Source organism: Drosophila serrata, unplaced genomic scaffold (genome assembly GCF_035046125.1).
Source record: "Drosophila serrata isolate PLE 108 unplaced genomic scaffold, ASM3504612v1 contig_267, whole genome shotgun sequence".
Taxonomy (NCBI): domain Eukaryota; kingdom Metazoa; phylum Arthropoda; class Insecta; order Diptera; family Drosophilidae; genus Drosophila; species Drosophila serrata.
Window position 1 is genome coordinate 445,748 of NW_028257165.1, and position 18,813 is coordinate 464,560.

Consider the following 18,813-nt stretch of genomic DNA (forward strand, 5'->3'; position numbering starts at 1 on the left):
AGAAGTAACTTGCCATTCGTTTAGATTATTTAAGCTAAACTTTTTTAAGGGCGGACATTTCGAGGTCGACCAATTAATTCACATGCATACACACTGAAATAAAGTGGCATTTCAGTGGTCAGTCGGACTCCCACGGTAGATTTAATTACGGAACAATTTGGCAAATAGTTGCAAAATAAGAACAGTTGGTCGGTAAACAACAGCAACAGTAATAACAAGGATAGCAGCAATAACAGCTGTAGCACAAGCCGACAACCGCAGCGACTACAGCGACTAATTTTGAATGCAGGCACTGGCTACGGAACAGAAAAAGGAGCAGTTTACAATTTTCGAAAAATTAAATCAGAGTTTGCGGCGCTCGGCAAAACATGCAAGATTCACCCAAACACACTGGCACGCACCACCAGGACGGACCCTCGAACCCACACACAGGCTGCCTCTCGGATCACCCCTATGAAGACATATGCATTCAACGGACGTAGGAAAACGTTTATAAGCACTCGATACAAAAACGCAGAAATGCGGTAGTTTGTTGGGGTTGTGGGGCGAGGGGGACGGCTGTGCGGGGTCTTCCCAGCGTAGATAACGAAAACTTGTTTAGCAACCATTTTTGGGAGGTGCGGTCGGTACTTGTCCTTTTGCCATACCCTGTAGTCCTCGGTGGCAAAGGTATGCTAAATTTACGGGTCAGAGGTAAAACCAAGGACCTCATAATAACAAGATGTATAACGTAGGCAAGCAATTTTTCTGCCTTTCTTAAGTATGGAGCTAGCTCGAAGGATGTCTACTGGAAAAATATTAATTGGATGTATTCAAGAACAGTCAAATTATTATCTTTCAATAAGCCTGAACATAGCTTGGCAGTGTAGTTAAAGTTAAGAGTATTTAAAATTATGAATTTCTTGGCTAAACAACTGCAAAAGATATTAAGAATCTAAGACATCTTTGGGTGTTTCAAATCCTTTAAAATGTATCCAAACGAACACCCAGTAAGTAGGCAATGTTTAGTTGATAACGGGTATTAGCAAAGTCCGCTCCCTGTGATAACAGTTTCGTTACTTGTTTTTGGTTTCATTTCCTCCTCCAGCGTCTGCCCCACACATATGAGGAGGCTCGGGGACAAGGACATGGACAAGGACCGTTAGCTGAGCCTGGATCCTGGCTGCTGGCTGCTGGCGCCATGCCGAGCTGCCAGTTTAAAACCGTTTGCATACATGTGCTGCCATTGGGATGTCCTTCTGTGTAAGCTGTGGGAATGGAGCGGGATAGGGAGTGGTAGTGGAGGTGGAAGTGGGAATGGGCACCCCGTGGGCACACACGCTGCATGTTTGCCGGATTGTCCTGCCTGGTCCCTTCTTGTGGCTCCAGGCCCTCTCGGCCGGAATATGCGGCCGTATTTATCACACGTTAACCGGACGCTGCGTCCTGCTAATGATTTTACGTTGAGGTTAAGCCGGAGCCCGCAATCTGGCTGGAAGGCATGGAAGGACTGTGCTGCCTCCGTTCCGATGCGCGGCTGCCCCAATTTCTGGGCTCCCCGGACTAAACGCATAATTCTCGAAATGTATAACATAAATTTCTAGTCTTTGAACGCCGTCCTGCTGCGCTGCTGGGAAAACTGGAGCTGCGCTTTCACTTTTCGCGCTTAAATTAATCCCAGGACGGTTCCCTGTTGTTGCGGTTCGGTTGTTCGGTTGCTGTTTCTGCTGTTTTCCCGGCTCCTCCAAATTATCGTTCCCATGTCGTACTCCGATCTGCTTTTGCTCGGGACCTCGGTGAGTGATTTCAGCAGTTGCGTCCGAGCTGGAGAAAACAGAACAGAAATCCGAGTTGGCTGGAGATATAGGCCACTGTGGTCCGATTCCATGCCAACAACGCGTTGTTCCCATTTAAATTTCGCACTGTGACATAATTTATGGGGCTGCTGGAAATCCGGAATATGCAATGAGCCAGGGATTACGAAATTCGAGTTGTGGCTAAATGTTTGCAAGTTTTAGCAAAATATTAAGAGAGAACAATATATTAATGCATTATAATTAACTGTCCCCAGTTCACTTGCCCGGTGATTTATGACAAAAATCCATGTAAATTGATTATTAGTTACCTCTGCACGTAGGGTTAGTGTGAGGAAAACTCTTAAATCGAAATAAATGGCAGATGTAAGTGCTTGATTTATTTGACTAGCTAAACTAGTGTAAATATTTAATTCGTTTTACTTTCAGTTTTAATTCAGTTTTGGTATTGTTTCTCTTAAAGCTGGACATCGCGTATGTCAGGGCAAGTATCGGTATAATGTACGCGTTGATGAAAGTCGACATGCTAACAATTTACTAATGTAAATTAAATAGGATTCCTATCCTATCTGGGAGTCGAGTCACTGCGGCGCGTAGTTAATTAAGCGCGAAACTTTTTGTGTTTTTTTACGTTTGTCTGAAGCTCTGAAAAGTTGTGGACATCATCAGACGGGGAGTGTGTGTCTCTCTGAAGAGGGTAGGGCAAAAGTTTTGTGCATATTGAAATTAGTTTTATTTTTTCTGCCAGAGGCACTCATAAAAAAGCTCATTAGCTGTGCGAAACTTCCTAAATCAAATGGATTAGCTGTACACTGGCATATGTAAATTAAGTACCCGCCATGTTGACACAATAGTGCCTGGGAGAGGCGAGGCAAAGGTACAAATAAGCAGAATGAAACGGAGCAGGGGTAAAATGCAAATTTAATAAGGTCAAGCATGGCGCCAGCAAAGAGAACGCTGTTTTGTTATTCACAGTAGCTGAAAGGGTTCGCACAGGCGCCTGTCCCCGTCCTGTCCTGTCGTCGTTTTCCGTCCTTTGAGTGACACTTGCGTAATTTTGGCAGGTGCTTTCGGATAAAACAGGAAGACGCCAACGAGCAGGAACCCCACCTGAAACAATGTGCTGCGAAGGACAAAAGCAGCGAAAAGAAGTATCCGAGGCATCCGGCAAGGAGTCTGGATCCGACTGCGATTCCGATTCAGGCACTGGACCCGCAGGAGGAGGCGAGCCCGGAATCGAGAGTGGGGAAAAGTTCGCTGAACAACAATTACAATAAGCTGGACAGGGCAACAGCTGCCGGCTGTCGCGCGGCATTGTCCGGCGCCGTCCTGGACAAAGGGCTCTGCATGCCGCGCGCAGTGGAAACACTTTTCTTATTACACAATGTACAATCATAATAACAATCATAATAATAACAAGCGCTGAGCACAATGACAGATTTGTCTTTTCCTCGCTCCTGCTTCCACTTGGACGCAACACGTGCGGAAATAAGCGGAAGCCGCAGCGCAGCAACAATGGCGACAACGGCAGCCAGCGGAGGCTGAACATGAAATTTGTTGTATGCAAAAAGTAAGCTGCACTTTAGTGCTTTCTGGTGCAGAAAGCACTGCGACTCTCAAATTAGCGGCATAATAAAGTGAGGGTCGTATGCAACAGCAGCGCATTGTCAGAGGCAACTGTGGCGTGTGTATGTTATATTGTGCCGTGCGGAGCTGTTAATTTTGTAACTGAAAAAATCCATTTAACTTAATGCCATTTAACTTGGCGACGGAAACATGTAGTAACTAAATGAGAAATAGATACGAATTTTCTTGTATACTAATAGTTGTATTATTACTTGTGCTAATTGAAAGTTAATTAATTCATTTATCTCAAATTTGGTTATTTACGTCATTCGAGTTTGTTGTCCTATGTAAACAGTGTCGACAGGAGCTGCATACATATGTATGTACATATGTCCATGTATAAGAAATGTGACTCTGGGTTACCCCACAGTTGGGTACACTCTCTTTTTTTTAATTTAAATGGAGTGCATCTATCACTGCCCAGCTAATCCAGTCTGCGGCTTGTGCTTCGCGGTTTATTTAGAAAACATTGACACCACTCTGCTCGAGTTGTGGATGACAGCCTGCAGCCTGCAGCATGAGGCAGCTTTTGGTCCACCGTCCAGAGGCGTTTTTTTTTGTGGCAACGCTTTTTCACGTTCCTCATTTTTTCTATGGCTCTTTTTGTCTTCCACTGTCGGGTGTCTGGCAATTGTTAGGCATTTGCCGGCGACTCCTAAAAGTATGCCTCGTGCTGGCCAGATTTTTATGGCACACATGCAACATGCATATTTGCTTACATCTGCGGACGTGCCCGTGTTTGCAGCGGAGCCGCATAAAACTTCGCCTAACATCGGCAGGAGCAGGAACAAAACCCAAGGCATGTCGACATGCAAGTGAACAGTCTCGCACACACCAACACACGCCCCACAACAAAAATTAACAAGCAAATAATACACCAAGAGCGGCGGCAACAATAATACTTCCAACACAGAACCAACTCACGCACCATGGGACAGCATACACACTTGTTGGACTAAATAATTAAATAACCCATTTAAATGAATTATAATAAAAACAGTCTATGTTTCCACACCCAGAAGGAACTGGTCTACAAGATGTTGACTTCGAAAAAAAGTCTAGATTAAACATTTCCGTTTAAGAACCATCTATACTATCGATGAGGAAAAATGTAAATGCTGTATTTTAGATCAGAGTTCCTAGATTGTTCCTTAAAAAAAGAATTTATGAGCTTTTTATAGAGCTGCAGCTTATTTCGTTAAATTAAACTTAAGAAAGTTTTAAATTTGAAGATTTAAATAAAAATTGTACATATGTATGTATATACAACCAACGATGACCACCTCTTGGTGGTTGGTTGCGCTTGGTTACTACAAAGCTGGCAGATTCTATAACTTATAATCAATTCTTAATCCTGTCTTCGATCGTACAAAGTATTTATACTTATAAACTCCTAAAGAATAAAATCAAATGAAAAGAATTTTGCATTGCATTTTCAGAAGATATATAAGTGTAAGGCCAAAAAACTTAATAATATGTAATTTAGTAGTTATCCTTTGAATTCTGTAACAAGTAATATACGTTCTTATTTACATACTTTTAAAACAAATTGAACACATTTTTATTACAAAAAAAACAAAAAAAAAAGATCTTTTGGTATTTAACTTTTACCATGTGATAAAAAAATGCTAACTCTGTAATGAAAAAAATCAAAGTAAAAGTTATTTTTTGAACATTATTATTATTATAATCATCATTAAACGTTGGTTTTTTTAACCACATCAGGGTAAAGAAAATTTCATATGTAAGAATCTATGTCAATCTGTCAGTTTCTAAATCTGTAAATAGTTTTCTCTTTGAAGCACATAGGTCGTAAATGGGTTCAATAACAATTATATGTAATTGTAATGAAGAAAAACAGACAACCGTAAGTAGAGCACTTATTCGAATCAACTTACGTTTCCCAAAAAGAATTACCTATATTTATTAATTTTTGAAACAAAAAAGTTGAATTCATTTTATAAATGCCTCTTTAATTATGTATTTTGTTTTGCCATCGAAAGCGATTGTTGATCCCATGGTGGCGCTGGAATAAACTTTGCAAACTTTGCGAATGTGGAAAGCAACAACAAAACGCACACACATCGAACACGAACACACAGCGCCACACCCACGACAAAGCGGGCAAAGTGAGAGCGAGAGAGAGCGGACTGAGAGAGATGCTCCGATTTCATTATGAGTCCCGCTTATGTATGTATATTCTTGTTAAATATTAATTAAAATATGCGCATTTGCTGTTTTCCATCCGTCTGCCTGTTTTGCTTTTAACTCTCTTTGTCATTGCATTGTTCTTTGCCGTTGGTGTCCTTGAGTCCTACGAAAGGATACGCCACTGAGGGAGTCGTGCTGTGATTTCTTATAAATACAAATCAATACGAATGGTAGGAATTGTGTTTAAGTGAGTGCAATTTTGGCATTCTCAATAATGATAAGCTTACAAAGAAAACTCTTTAAGATTTTGTAGTCCCATATTATCCATTATAATTGAATTGTCGTAAAAGGAAGTTCAATACAACATACAATCTTAAGGCTGTTTAAGCTTCCGGTTCTGCTGACTAGTTAAAAATTGAATTTCGTAGTTTAATTTGGTTGCCATTTTTGGAATTATGTAAATTATGCAAAATCAATTACCGAGTATTTAATTGCAGTAGTTCTTGCTTCGAGCACAATTCATTTATATACATATGTATGCTATGTGTACATACACATAAATCTTAAACATTTGGAAATGGCAAGTCGAAGGAAACTTCGTTTCAGACGCACTTTGGTTGCCTTTGAATCCTTGAGGTAGCCTCCATTCTGATTTTTGCTTGCCAGGCACTTTTAAGGCAGACTTTGTTCATTGGAGAAAACGACATCGTTAGCGCAATGTTTTTTTTTAGCATTTATATTTATTTATACTTTTTGTTTAAACTTACATAATAGCATACATAACTTTTAGTTCCATGTTGGTAACGTTTATTTTACTAAATTACATTTGTTCAGTTGCCAAAACATGACGCATTCCATGATTGCATTTGCATTTATTTTCCGATTGCATCCGCATTCGCTGTCTACGTATTTGTTCAGCATTTGTTTGCGGACGGGGCGATTTTTTAGCGGACAAAGAGCGGAATAAAAAATGCATATACATATTACCAAGCCTTACCATCCCGTGCCGGGGACATATGCATGCTATGTACATATGTGTTCGGCAAATTAAATGCAAGTCAGAAAAGTTGAAAATAAATTGGCGCAACTGCATTTAAGCATTTAAGTTATTTGATTTCGATATGCGACTGTCGCTTGCCAGTAAAATCGCTTGCTGCACATCAATCCCGGATCGGAGTATCCAGACTCTGGCGAGCCGGGACTGGGACGCGGGATTAAGGCACAGCAAGCAGCGTCATTAAGGATTAGGTTTGCAATTACGAGTAGGGTATAAATTCACTAAGTTACACTCCAAGAATTAACAAGAAACGGCCCGCGGGCGCTGCGTGGCTCCTGCTTCATGGCAGCAGGCGTGGATTGAAGCGTCCCATGAACAGGATCATGCCCGTGGGATTGTGTCGCACGAAGTAGAGGAAGGGCTTGTCGAAGCGGAGTCTCGGGGCGTCGGGGACACGAGCCTGCCGCGGGCGGAGTGGCAGCGGTAGTTCCAGGTACTTGGGATCCAACAGGTCATCGTAGAAGCCTCGTCCAAGGGCGGACTCCTGAACCAGAGAGCCGAAGTCAACAACGGCCTCTGACGAGTCGAATGCATCGTCATCCGTAGCATCCACGTCCTTGTTGCGCTTGCGAAGTGGCGGGGCCGGGTACATCTCCACGTGGTGGTGCTCGGAGATCTTCTCCTCGCCGCAGGTGCTGAACGTGTTAATCTGTATCATGTCGGAGAGGAAGATGTCCCGATTGCCGGCTCCAGTCAGTCCGCGTAGGTCGGCAAAGTCGGACTTGAACAGCCCACGCAGCCCCATCTTCTGTAGACCCAGCGAGGCGTTCACGAAGGAGCGGTGTGAGAAGCGCGGCAGCTGCACCTCCATGCCGGGTCGGTCCATCAGCGATGTGAGGAGCCGGCTCCAAGACTGCGTTTCGCCAAAGGCCGTCTCCACCAGACTACGCTCCAGGCGGTCCAGGTTGTCCATCGGCGAGATGGAACTCTGGTGGCCGGGCATCACATATACCGTGCTCACAGTGTCCTGCAAGCTACCAAATGACACAATGGTGGCGTCCAACTTCGGCTCGTATCCGGCCAGGAAGCCGGAGCGGTAGAGCACAGCTGGAATGGGCACAAGACGACGCTGGCGTACGGTGGGGTGCACCTGGAAGAACATCTCCCCGTCCCGATCGGCCGTTGAGCCGCGTGAGCAGTCCGTTTGGAAAAGATTCGCCGAGATGGTGGCCAGGGGACCGTTGACCCACACGCTGTTAGTGCGCAAGTACTCCAAGACCTTTCCCATTGTGTGGCGCTTCACCAGGAGATTGGTGCGACGGCGCACGATATCGTTGACCACATGGAAGTTGACCTCTTCCACGTGGCCAGCGTAGAGCTGTTGAGTCTTCTCCTTGAAGAAGGGTAGGATTTTTCCATTGGCACGGTCACTAAAGATTTCCCTAACAAAAGCCGCCGTTGCAATATCGCTATCCATTGCCTGCTCCACCCCGCTCGTTATGTTCTTGAATATCAGGTGCGGATTGAAGGTGACCATGTCGTCCAGCTTTAGTATTTCGTTCATCTCACCGGAGGTGCTTCCCCGCGCCCCCATGAATACCATGGAGAGCATGGAGGTGAGTCCGAAAGGCGACATGACCACACTTCTGGCCGAGCTGATCTTCTCCGATGTGATGGCGCGCCAGTAGCTGAAGGCTAGTTCGTTGCAGAGCCGGGCGAACGATCGCAAGTCCTCGTCCATGTTGGTGGTGGTGGCCTCCAGACCCTGTGAGGACTCTGGACTGGGCTCCAGTTTGACTGGTGGTCGGGTGGCCTGAGTCGAGCTGGCCATGAGATTGGTCAACGAGGCGGGACGTTGCGTCGGTCGCTGCTGACTTGTTGGCGATTGCACCGGAGTTTGCAAGTGGGGTGGGGCGGCCTTGTTGGCATTGTAGGGCAAGACCTTGGGCGGCTGAAGGTCCAATTGGTTGTAGCCACCCACTAGAGACGGCTGAACGTAGTAGGATACCGGCCTCAGGGTGTTTAGCCGCTTGGTAGTTGTGGCAGGCGCTGGAGTTGTTGTAGAAAATGGTTTGCTAGGCGTAATAGTGGTTATGGGTCTTGACGTAGTGGTCGTAGTTGTGGTGGTGGTACTGCTGGGTAAAGCCAATGGCATCTGGTAACCGGTTTGATCTTCTTCATCCTCCTCATCGGCTTGATCAACTGAAGGAGTCTCATTGCCGGTTAAAGGTAAGGTTACTTTGTACTTGTCCTCCTCGGCACTTTTATCCGCGCCGCCGGACTCCATGGAGTTGGAGACGAGTGGTCTCACCACACTGGCCGTCGTTTCGCCCAGCTTGATGTAAGGATCCTCGTCGTCTAACTGAACCTTCTGGCCATTCGTCACCGTCTCCGCATCCTCCGAATCGCCTTCTTCAGCAATGGTGGCTGTCAATTCATCGGAAATGTCCTCCATCGACTCGTCGTTCAGCTGCTGAGACTTCACCGTGCTCAATTCAATTTGTTCCGTTGCTTGCTCCGAGCTGAGCGACATGTCCGACTCGGATGATACCAGGGACATATCACCGGGAATTTTCGTCACCGGCGCCTCCTCCCGCTCCTCCTCGCTGGCCGGCGCCTGATACTGCGGCGGGAGTTGGGCGGAGTTGGTGGCGCTTTCCTCCACGCTGCTGGTCTGCGCTACCTGGTCCTGCTGGTCTGGCTGCTCGGGCTTATCCGGCTGTTCCGTTGTTGACGTTTGCTCCTCTTCCTGTGCGTCCTGGTAAACATTAGTCGCCGTCGTCGCCTTTTCCGCCGCCGGCTGCTGCGTGGTCGTCTCTAGCTCTTCCGGCAGAGACTTCACCGTGCTGTAGATAGACTCGGTGTCTGCTTCTTGGCTAGTGCCGGACTCCGCCTGCTCCTGCTCGTTGTAACCATTTGTCAACATCTCAGGCATTTGCTCTTCACTTTCGCGCTGCGTGTAGCTGTCGGGGATTTCGCTGTAGCTGGTCGTTGACTCCTCGCTGTCGGAGACCTCTGTGCTGGCCGTGCTCTCCTCGTAGGGTTCCTGCGCTGGCTGATGCTCGGTGGTGGCGGCCACCTCAGCGGTGTATGCCTCGGTGGTGTCTGTTGCGGCCACTGTGGATAGAGCTTCGTGGGCAGGGGCGGTTTCCGGCCTGGTCGGCTCTTGAGTTGGCTGCACCTCAAGTCTTTCGTTGGCAAACACTTGCTGCTCCTCGTCATCATCCTGTTGTTGCTGCGCGTAGATTTGCGACAATGATAGGATGGGAATTCGGTGAGTAGTAGTTTCAATTTGTTGTAGGTGAATCGCTTCATGTCCAAGGGGAACTGCGACTGTATCGTTTTTCTCAGCCAGACTTGTTCTCAGTCGGTGGCTCGAGCTTGTACGGGTCTTGGGGCTCCTCTGGCACTTTGGTCTGGTTTGGCTCTGGCTTTGGCTGCAGAAGGAACGAGGCGTTCAGGTTAGCAAAGTTGGTCAGGCGGTGGGAGTCGTCTACTTGGTGCACCTTGGAGGGGGGTCTGTACTGGTCGCCCTGCGTGATCTGCTGGATGACGTCGGACATAAGGAACTCCAGCTCATCCTTGGTTTCGTTAGAGTTCATGGCGATGTCCGAGACTAGCGTGTTGCTTCCGTCAACTAGAGTGGAAGCGACAGTGGCCGCCTGCGTCTGGAAGTTGGCCATGGAAATCTGATCAGTGGGCTTGAGCACCTCAAGGTTGAGTTGCTGCACCAAGTCGGCGATCATGGGGGTGACTTCTGTGCTGCCATCATCAAAATCGGCGGATGTAGTGCTTTCAGAGACTGGCAGACGTAGCGTCTGCTCCGTGGTGGCTCCCGCTGTCTCTGGCTCAGGGGGCTGTTGGTTATAGCCACTGGTGGGGCTGGGCTCGTCAAGCTCCTCTATTACCGCCTCCGGTACCTCTGCATACAGTGGCTCAAACTTAACGACGTGATCGGACTCCTCTGTGGGCTTATCGGTGGTGGCATCCACTTCCTCGAGCGGTAACATGGGTGTTGTTACTAAGAACTGAGTTTGTCCAGGCAACTCTGTGGTTTCAGGCTCCTTGGGGTCCTGGTAGGTTTCGAGAGGCTTCAGTGGTTCCGGTTGTTTGGTAACCGTAAAGTACTGTGGCCTAGCTGTGATCACTACCACGGGTGTTTGTTCCTCAGCATCATCTTCAAGGCTGCTCTGCGTGGTCTCCGCAGGCAGCTTGTGAGCTACAGAGGTCTCTGTGGAACTGGTAGCATCTTCGTCCTCTTCGGATAGCATCGTGGCCAGAGTGCTGCCGCCATAGTGGGGCGAAAGTGGCTTATTACTGGTCAAAATTGTAGGTTTAGAGGAAGAAGTTGGTCTGGGAGCGGCGGTAGTTGTGGCTGCAGCGGGAGGGGAGCTAGCCGAGACTGGAATCTTTTTCTTGTTCGCCAGTGCTTCCATTTCTTGCTTATTCTCGGCACTGTCGTACTTAACAGGACCCGAGGCGGAAACATCGTCCTCTTTGTCGGCGGCGGAGAGGTCTTGTGTGAGTGACTGTACAATTTGGTCCATCGAAAGGATTTGAGCGGGTGAGAGCTGGGGTGCCGGCGATGGAGAGCTGATGTGCAGCTGTTGCTGCAGCTGAGCTAGGGACGGCAACGGGGTCTTCTTCAGCGGTGACTGGTCCGCCGTAGAGTCGGCAAACACTGTGGGCAAGTTTTGAGAGGATTCGGCATTGTAGCTGGGCAGCGGATACATGGGTTGTTGGGTGGTACTTGAGGCAGCAATCACATTCACTAGTCCGTACCTTTCGGTCTGGGCCTCTCCAGCGTTCTTACTCGACTCTGTAGTGGTGCTGTGCACTGGCTTGCCGTGGACACGATTATGGTGCTGGGTGGTGGATGGACGGTTCGTGGACCCAGGCGGCTTTGTATGCAACTTCTGGTGGTGCAGTGCAGGTGGTTTCGCAGTCGATTTTACAGGAGCTGCCGTTGTACTAACTAGTGGAACTTCTGTAGTGGTTGTTGTTGTAACGGAAGTAGATGGTTCAGGCTCCGCCTGTGGAGTGGTGGCGCTTGGGCTCTCCGGCTCTGGCTGCGACACTGGTGCCTCCGTCGAACTGCTCACAGGTTCGGGAGTGCTGGCAGAGCTTGTTTCGGGAGCAAGAGTAGTTGTTGTCGTAGCGCCTGACGATGTTGGCTTGGGCTTCTTGTGGGGTCTCTGGGGCCTGGACGGTCTTTGAGAGCTCTCGACCTGCTGCTGTTGCTGCTCACCTTGCTGGACCAGGGGCTTGGGCTTGGTAGTTGGCTTGCGTTTCGGTTTTGATGGCTTGCCACTAACAGAAGTGGATCCCGAGCCGGGTGTTCGTGTGGGCTTGCGCTTCTTCTTCTTGGGCGTGGTCGAGGGTGGTGCTTGCGTAGTAGTGGTGCTGCTGGCTTCTGCTGGTGGATCCTCCCCTGCCACCTGAGTGGACGACTGCACTTCCGTCTCTGGTGCAGCTGTGGTCGTAGTTGTCGTCGTAGATGGCTTCTTCTTTATCTTTTGCTTGCCTCCAGCAGGCTGGGATGAGTTTTCGGTAGCACCATCGCCGTTGGGTTTCTTTACCCGGTGGGGCTGTGTCGGCTTCCGCTGGACGTTCGCCGGTTTCTTGGCCAGCTGGTGGTTTGAGACGATCTTTTCTGTCGTGGAGGTTGCGCTGCTGGAGGAGGTTGGGGTATGGATGATCTCTTGGTTGTTGTAGAAGACGCGTCGGGTGGTTGTCTCTGGTCGAGCGGTAGTACTCGGCAGCTTCTGGTAGATGGGCTGCATGTGGAGCAGCTCAAAGTCCGGCACATTGGCGGCCACGTGCTGGTATTGCTGCATACCCGTGTACACAGACTCCATGGGGTCCAGCTCTTCTTGAACCACCTGGGGGGTCACCGGGGTCGTGCTGGTGGTGGTGCCGGGCTTCCGTTTGTTGCCTGGCTTGCGCTTGGCGGGTTTCGGTTTCTTGGTGGCTCGCGTTGTTGGCGGCGCCGCTCTGGTCGACGTCTCAACCAGCTCCGACTCCGGAGTCATAACGATCTGCTGTGGGCGCTGCTGCGGGAAAATGTCTCCGCCCGTGTTGCCGAAAATGGCGGGCAGGATAAGCGACCAGGAGGAGGAGACATCGGGTGTATCAAGCAGCGGTGGTAGCAGCTCACCAGAGCTGTTCTTTGCCGAGCTGGAGGCCACCTCTTTGTTAAGTACGCTCTGTACACTGTCCACAATGTCTTGAACATTCTTATCGGGATTGTGCTCAGGCAGCGGAGCTGGGTGGATGATGGACGGCCCCTCGCCGTCGCCATTGGCCACGATGCTCTGGATCTCCTGCATGGTCATCAGTCTCTTTACCAGCTCGCCGTGCTCGTCGAAGGTGTAGAACTCGTAGCGGTCCGGGTTAAGCAGGTCAATGGGACTGGCCACTTGCAGTGAGGGCTGAGGCTTCGGCACCTTGTGGCCTAGGGCGTCCGTGAACTGCGGCTCATTGCCATCAAGGACCACGGACACCGATGCGGTTGAACTAAAAAGATGCGAATTTAATAACATTAATTTAATAACAAACCTTAACATTTTACAATACCCTGCACACTAATGATAGAACTTATCCCTAATCCTTTAGCCTATAACCTGAAGGTAATAACTTTCTTTTATGTACCTTTTTCGGTGTCTTTAACTTTAATTTTTCCTCGCAAGTCAATAAATAATATTTTTCATGAAATCTGAATTCTGAAATTCGTTTTTGTTTTAATTGCACACAGAACAAGTTTGTTTTAATCATATTTAGCTACGCTTCTTAAATACTTATTTGGAAAATTGGCTTAGAACCGGATGATAAACAAGGGAGGTACTTGGTAATAAATCCATTCTTAATCCCATCCTAATTGATAGAAAAAATCGGGCTAGAAATATATTTTGTTACCAAGTCGACTTAAATTGCCTCAATTTCTTTGAATCCTAGTCAAAATATGTGTCTAGTGTTAACTTATCGATTGCTGCGTACTTGTTTTCCGAGTCCTCACCCAACCGATCCCCACAACCCTGATTAATGACATGAGGCTGCTATATAGAGTCGTGTCGGCGGAAGAGTCGTTTGTCCCTCTGCAATGCAAGTAATGCTGCATACTTGGCGGCACATCGCTAGCATTTTAATGGAAATTGAAAACTATGCAATCGTTGCAGAAAGTCACGCAGTCACGCTGGTCCAGACCCCGCCAGAGCCCGACCCAGAGCAATCCACAGCATCTGCATGCATCGCCATTTGCATTTGTGCATCGCTTAGTACGGATATCTCGGCACACACTGCAGTTTACATGTGTAAGAAGGGGAGTGTGCGTATGTGCGATATGAGTATGCAAGTAATCCCGCGTGCGGCATGAGCACATCATTAACATTTAAGCACGTGAGTCGGAGAGCGCTTAGTCATATGCAGCTGCCACACCAAATATCGTTTTGAGTTTCGTCAAAATCATCATCAGTGCGTTGGAGGCGAATTAAGTGCACAAATGTGTTGCAATGGGATTAGGAGAAGAATATGTTAGTCTGTGAATTTCAACCAAAACTCCGGTGCTTGCAGCTAAATTTGATGCAGAGCTTCAGGCAGAAATATATGATTTATTGACTTTTCTCGATTTAATTCTTTTGGGTTTATGTTGTCGGCCAATCGTAAAGGACCCCCGGAATGCCGGATTGCAGCGCGAAAAAAATGCATGTAAATATGGCAGTTGCGCCTCACTGCAGCTGTCAGCATGGATCTGCGTTTCCCCATCATCGTTGGCATAGTTATCATTGCCATAATCGTTATCATCGCTATCATCATCGCGGCCAGCAGCTCGCAGTCATTACCAAGACCAGCTGGCGCCAGAAGCCGCGGGCTGCGAATTCGTTTATGCGCGGAATTAATATGAAACTGCGCCGGAACCACTCCTCTCCAAACAGATGTCTTGGTGGCGCCAGGAGGGTGGGAGAAGGCTGTGAAGGGAGGCCTTACCTCCTTGTTTATATGTCCGCCGTAATGCTCTTCGTTTTTCAAATTGATTAGGGCAGATGAACCGTTTTGGACCCACTTCGAAATCATTGCGCCCACGTAAACCCAATTGATTAGCATTGATTTGAAGTTAATGAGCACTCAATTTGGCCGCTGTTGTCTGGCCCTCGTTTACAGCCCAGCTCTACCTCCATTTTTACCTTTCTTCCGCCGCCACCTCCACCTCCACTCCCACCTTCACCCAAAACCCGATTCAGCTCGGTGGGATTCCGAACGCGTGCCGCAAAGTATGCAATGCCCCGCTGCCCACTCCAGCACGCTTTGCGGCCGCGGAGCAAATTAATTAAAAATACTAAGGCCATGGCCAGAGCCCCGCCAGACCGACCCACGCTCCTCAATCGACACAGCGACTACAACAAAGCAGGAAATTCTATTTCAATTAGTGGCAAAAATTGCAAAAAGCTGTGCAAACAAAAGATTTTCCCCAGCAACAGCAGAAGCAAAAGCAACTGTGATAGAAACACCAAACAAAGGACAAGCAAAGGGGCGTGGAAATCTGGGAGACCTTCCCCTTCTGCACAGTAAAAAATAAGGTACACGATTGATTAAGGAAAAGGTTTTGGTTGCCTATGATATTTCTTGAAACAATATATTTTTATAAGTAGTTTATCTATTTTTATATATCAATGATCCATCTCATAAACCCCTTGAAGTGTGTAAGTTACCCGAATTGTTCCGAAATAATTCATATCATCAATTTAAAATCTTTCCAGAGAGCATCTCGTATACAACATTTCTCTGCGTGAATTCCACCAGGACAGCCGCTTTGAGCCTAAGTGTGCATCCTGACAAACCCAGTATGTGTACTCACCTGGAACCGATGATTCTCTTTGCCTGGTCGCCATCAGTCTCTATCGGTCGGACGGGGGAGCTCGGGTATGTGGCTGTGGCCAGCGTGTGATGGGGACCCTGCTCCTCCGAGGGTGGGGGCGAGTCATATACAAAGGCCGGCTGCAGGGGGGCGGACTGGCTCCGCTGGCTGGATGTTGTCGAGGTGGTCACATAGGTGACCAGCGGCTGCTCGGACGGGCTATTTGGATAGGCCAGCGAGGCTGCGGCCAGTGCCAGCCAGGCACAGGCACAGGCCCAGGGATCGATCCGGAGCCGAAACAGCTGGGAGTGGCTCGGCGGCCGCATGGTGGAGCCGGGCTAGCGCGAATCCTTGGCGCTTCGTGTATCGGGCGGGCGGTTGTTTTCACTTGGCCTCGGACTAATCTTAAAGTTGTTTTCTCTCCCTTTTGCTGTCGGGAGGTCAGGACCCTTGGCTCACTGAGCCCGTTCGGCGCTTAATGTCGAAGGACGCTGGGTAAACATCAAGCGAAAGCTGCAAAGTGAAATGAAAAGCTAATTAATGCAATGTTAATGGAGGCGAGCGGGGAGAATGCCAGGAGGCTGGAGGGAGCATTTGCATAAAGTGGGTAAGGCTTTAAGAAACTTGCGAAACTTCAGACGGCGCTGCAGGAGGTGCATCGTGCTTTCAGGCCCTGTCATAATCAGACGTCCTGGCAGCAGGCAAATTGCCAGGCACCTGAAACCCGGCACGCTAATGCGCCTGTAATTATGCTAATAATAACGAGCAGCCACATGAGAGGAGCGTGAGTGGTGGTGGTGGTGCCATTGGAGGCGGCGTCTTTGCAGTAAAGCACGCTCTCGGTGACCTGCCCTAAGTGCCAGGCAATTTGGCATTAAGGCTCGGTATGTATATGCGGCACTACCGCGTGCATTATGGCTCGCAGATAGCACCTGGTCGAATTTAGAGATCCCTAATAACTTAGAGGCTGCCGTTGAGCCGTCCTACGTGACTGGGGGTTGTGGCTTGCCTACCCTTCCCCGGCGTCTCCGGCTCCTTTTTGTTTTCCTCCTGCGATGTCGCCTGTCACTTGCTATCAGCATCAGAAATCTGTGCAAATACTTGGCAGCCATTTTGACAGTTTTGCCTGCCTGGCGTTGTGCCACTAAGCCTGTGCCGGGCATGCGTGTGTGTGATAACGCAAATGAATTGTCAATGCCGCGACTTGGGGGAAGACAGCGAACAACGAACAACGAACCACGAGCAACGAACAACAAACAGGCAATATGTTAATAAGCAAAATGGCCGAGAATGAAAGAATGCGCTGACAACTTAAAGCCGGAGCTGTCAAAACGTTAGCGGGGAGAATCGCACCCCCATCACACACATCATGGCCACCCCTTTGCGGCGCCCCTTGTGAACCCGAAAAGTCGCACCACATCACGTACGAACACCAACACAGACATTGATGGCAGCCGTTCATAATACATACTACTATACGGCAGGATTGCTAAACGATTCCTGGTCAATGTGGAAAAAATCGGGCATAACATACAAGTATATATGTAGACCCGGGCAGAGCCATAAAAATATGCTCGCTGACTGGCTGCTGACGGCATTGGCACTTGTGGTCGTATTTTTGATTTTCTCCGTTCGTTTTATGGCCACATAGCATCGAGGGAAATACAGAAAAATTAACATAAATTGGGCGTTAAATATTTCAGCATAATATACGTTTCGCAGCGTCCGCCGTCCCATTGATATCTGCGACAAAGGACGACTCGTCACGGCCATAAGTTGCCAATTGATTTGTAACGCTAAATTACGATTGTCAGCGCTCCTTTGCTCGCAGTGTGTGTTGTGTGTGAGTTTGTGTAGGAGGAACCGGGCTGACATTGAAATGTAAATGAAACGGTGGCCTACCCTTTGGGACCTGGGACTCAGAGTCGAGAGCTGGCAACCGTGAGAAGAGGCAGAGTCCGAGATGTTAACTGAGGTGCTCCGTTGAAGCAGGTTGGTCGGACTGCCATTGTCTGGGCGACAATGATGCCGAGTGACATGACAAGTGGACGACAAACACACCGGCACACACTTACGTACAGAACGTCACAAAAGGTAGCCTCTCGCCTGGCCAGGACCCAATACAGTTTCAGTTTCAGCTTTAGCTTCTGCTTTAGCTTCAGGTTCGGGCCAAGATTGAACCTGACAGCTGTAGAGACAAGCAAACGAATCGAAAGGAAAGGAAATGCGACCGCATACAAAACTGGACGTTTGTCTAAACAAATCACTAAGAGACACATGCAAATAGTTCTGGGTGGGGAGTACCGACAATAAATCAAATGCCAAGAGCTGTATTTAGCCGAAATATCTTTTTGAGACGAGAGCCTGACAGATTCGTTTGGAGCCATGTGTTAAAGGTATGTACATGCATGTGCTATTCAGGATATGAAATATTATTTTGCAAAAGATATTTCGAGTTTGCTTTAAAGTAAAGGTGTCGGAGTTTTGTGCTCTTAAAGTTATCATATAAATTGTTCAATTTAATGATTATATGAAAAGTATTTTTAGAATCAGTAAACATTTTATGTAACTAAGTATTACTCCGCTTATGGACAGGACAATTGCTTTTTAAAAACTTATTTAAGAATCCTTGTACTTCATAGCATACACATATCCGCTCTGTTGACAATAATTACACGTTTCCAGCTAATTAATTTCTGGAAATTAGGTTTAAATGCTAAATAAAGGTCATGGGTTGCTCAGCCACAAATAAAATATTTGCTTTTGAGGTCATGGGAAACGGAAATCCACTTAAGTCTGCTGAGACCCGTAAAGGACAAACTGAGATATATGTTTGCCAACTTGCGTGTGACAAAAATACCCGGCGAAATTGGTTTTAAGGCCCCAGGATCAACAAAAAATAAAGTAGACAAACGGTCAGCAAATGAGCCACTCACACAGCTACATACATACAGGACTTGAGTTCCAGTAAAAGTTAAGCAGAGTTTGCAGCGCCCACAGCGGCCGCCGAAAATGTGTCACGTTTTGTGGGTTTGTAGAAAGTTAAGATTTTCTGCCAAGGCGAAACTTATTCTGGTATGTTTCTTGCTTGTTAGCCATTGATTTTTTATTGGATTCATTATTCGCTGTACACACACAGCCAGACCGTGGCGCAATCAGTTATCGTTTGCAGCTAGGAAATTAAGGAAAATCGCATTACAGCGCAGAGCGACTAATCAAGGTCGCTCGCTGCCGACTGGCAACCGCATGAGTGCCATACAGACACTCACTCGTCGCGCACTGTACCAGCAATCTGTTGAGTCTGATTTCTGTTCCAGTGCCTTTCGCGCGAAGGAAGCGCAGCCAAGTGTTGGCCGACATTTACACGCTGCTTCCGCCAGGCTTCTGCCTTGTGT

The 18,813-nt window shown here is 47.9% G+C and overlaps 1 protein-coding gene across 1 annotated transcript; it reads right to left on the reverse strand.

Moving 5' to 3' along the window:
- Positions 1-6,288: 6,288 nt before the first annotated feature.
- On the reverse strand, positions 6,289-15,931 carry LOC110189373 (uncharacterized). Its single transcript, XM_086833058.1, is given in 3 exon segments — positions 6,289-9,922; positions 9,924-13,083; positions 15,419-15,931. Coding segments are annotated over 3 exon segments (6,501 nt in total). The 5' UTR covers positions 15,745-15,931; the 3' UTR covers positions 6,289-6,907.
- Between the last annotated feature and the right edge of the window lie 2,882 nt (positions 15,932-18,813).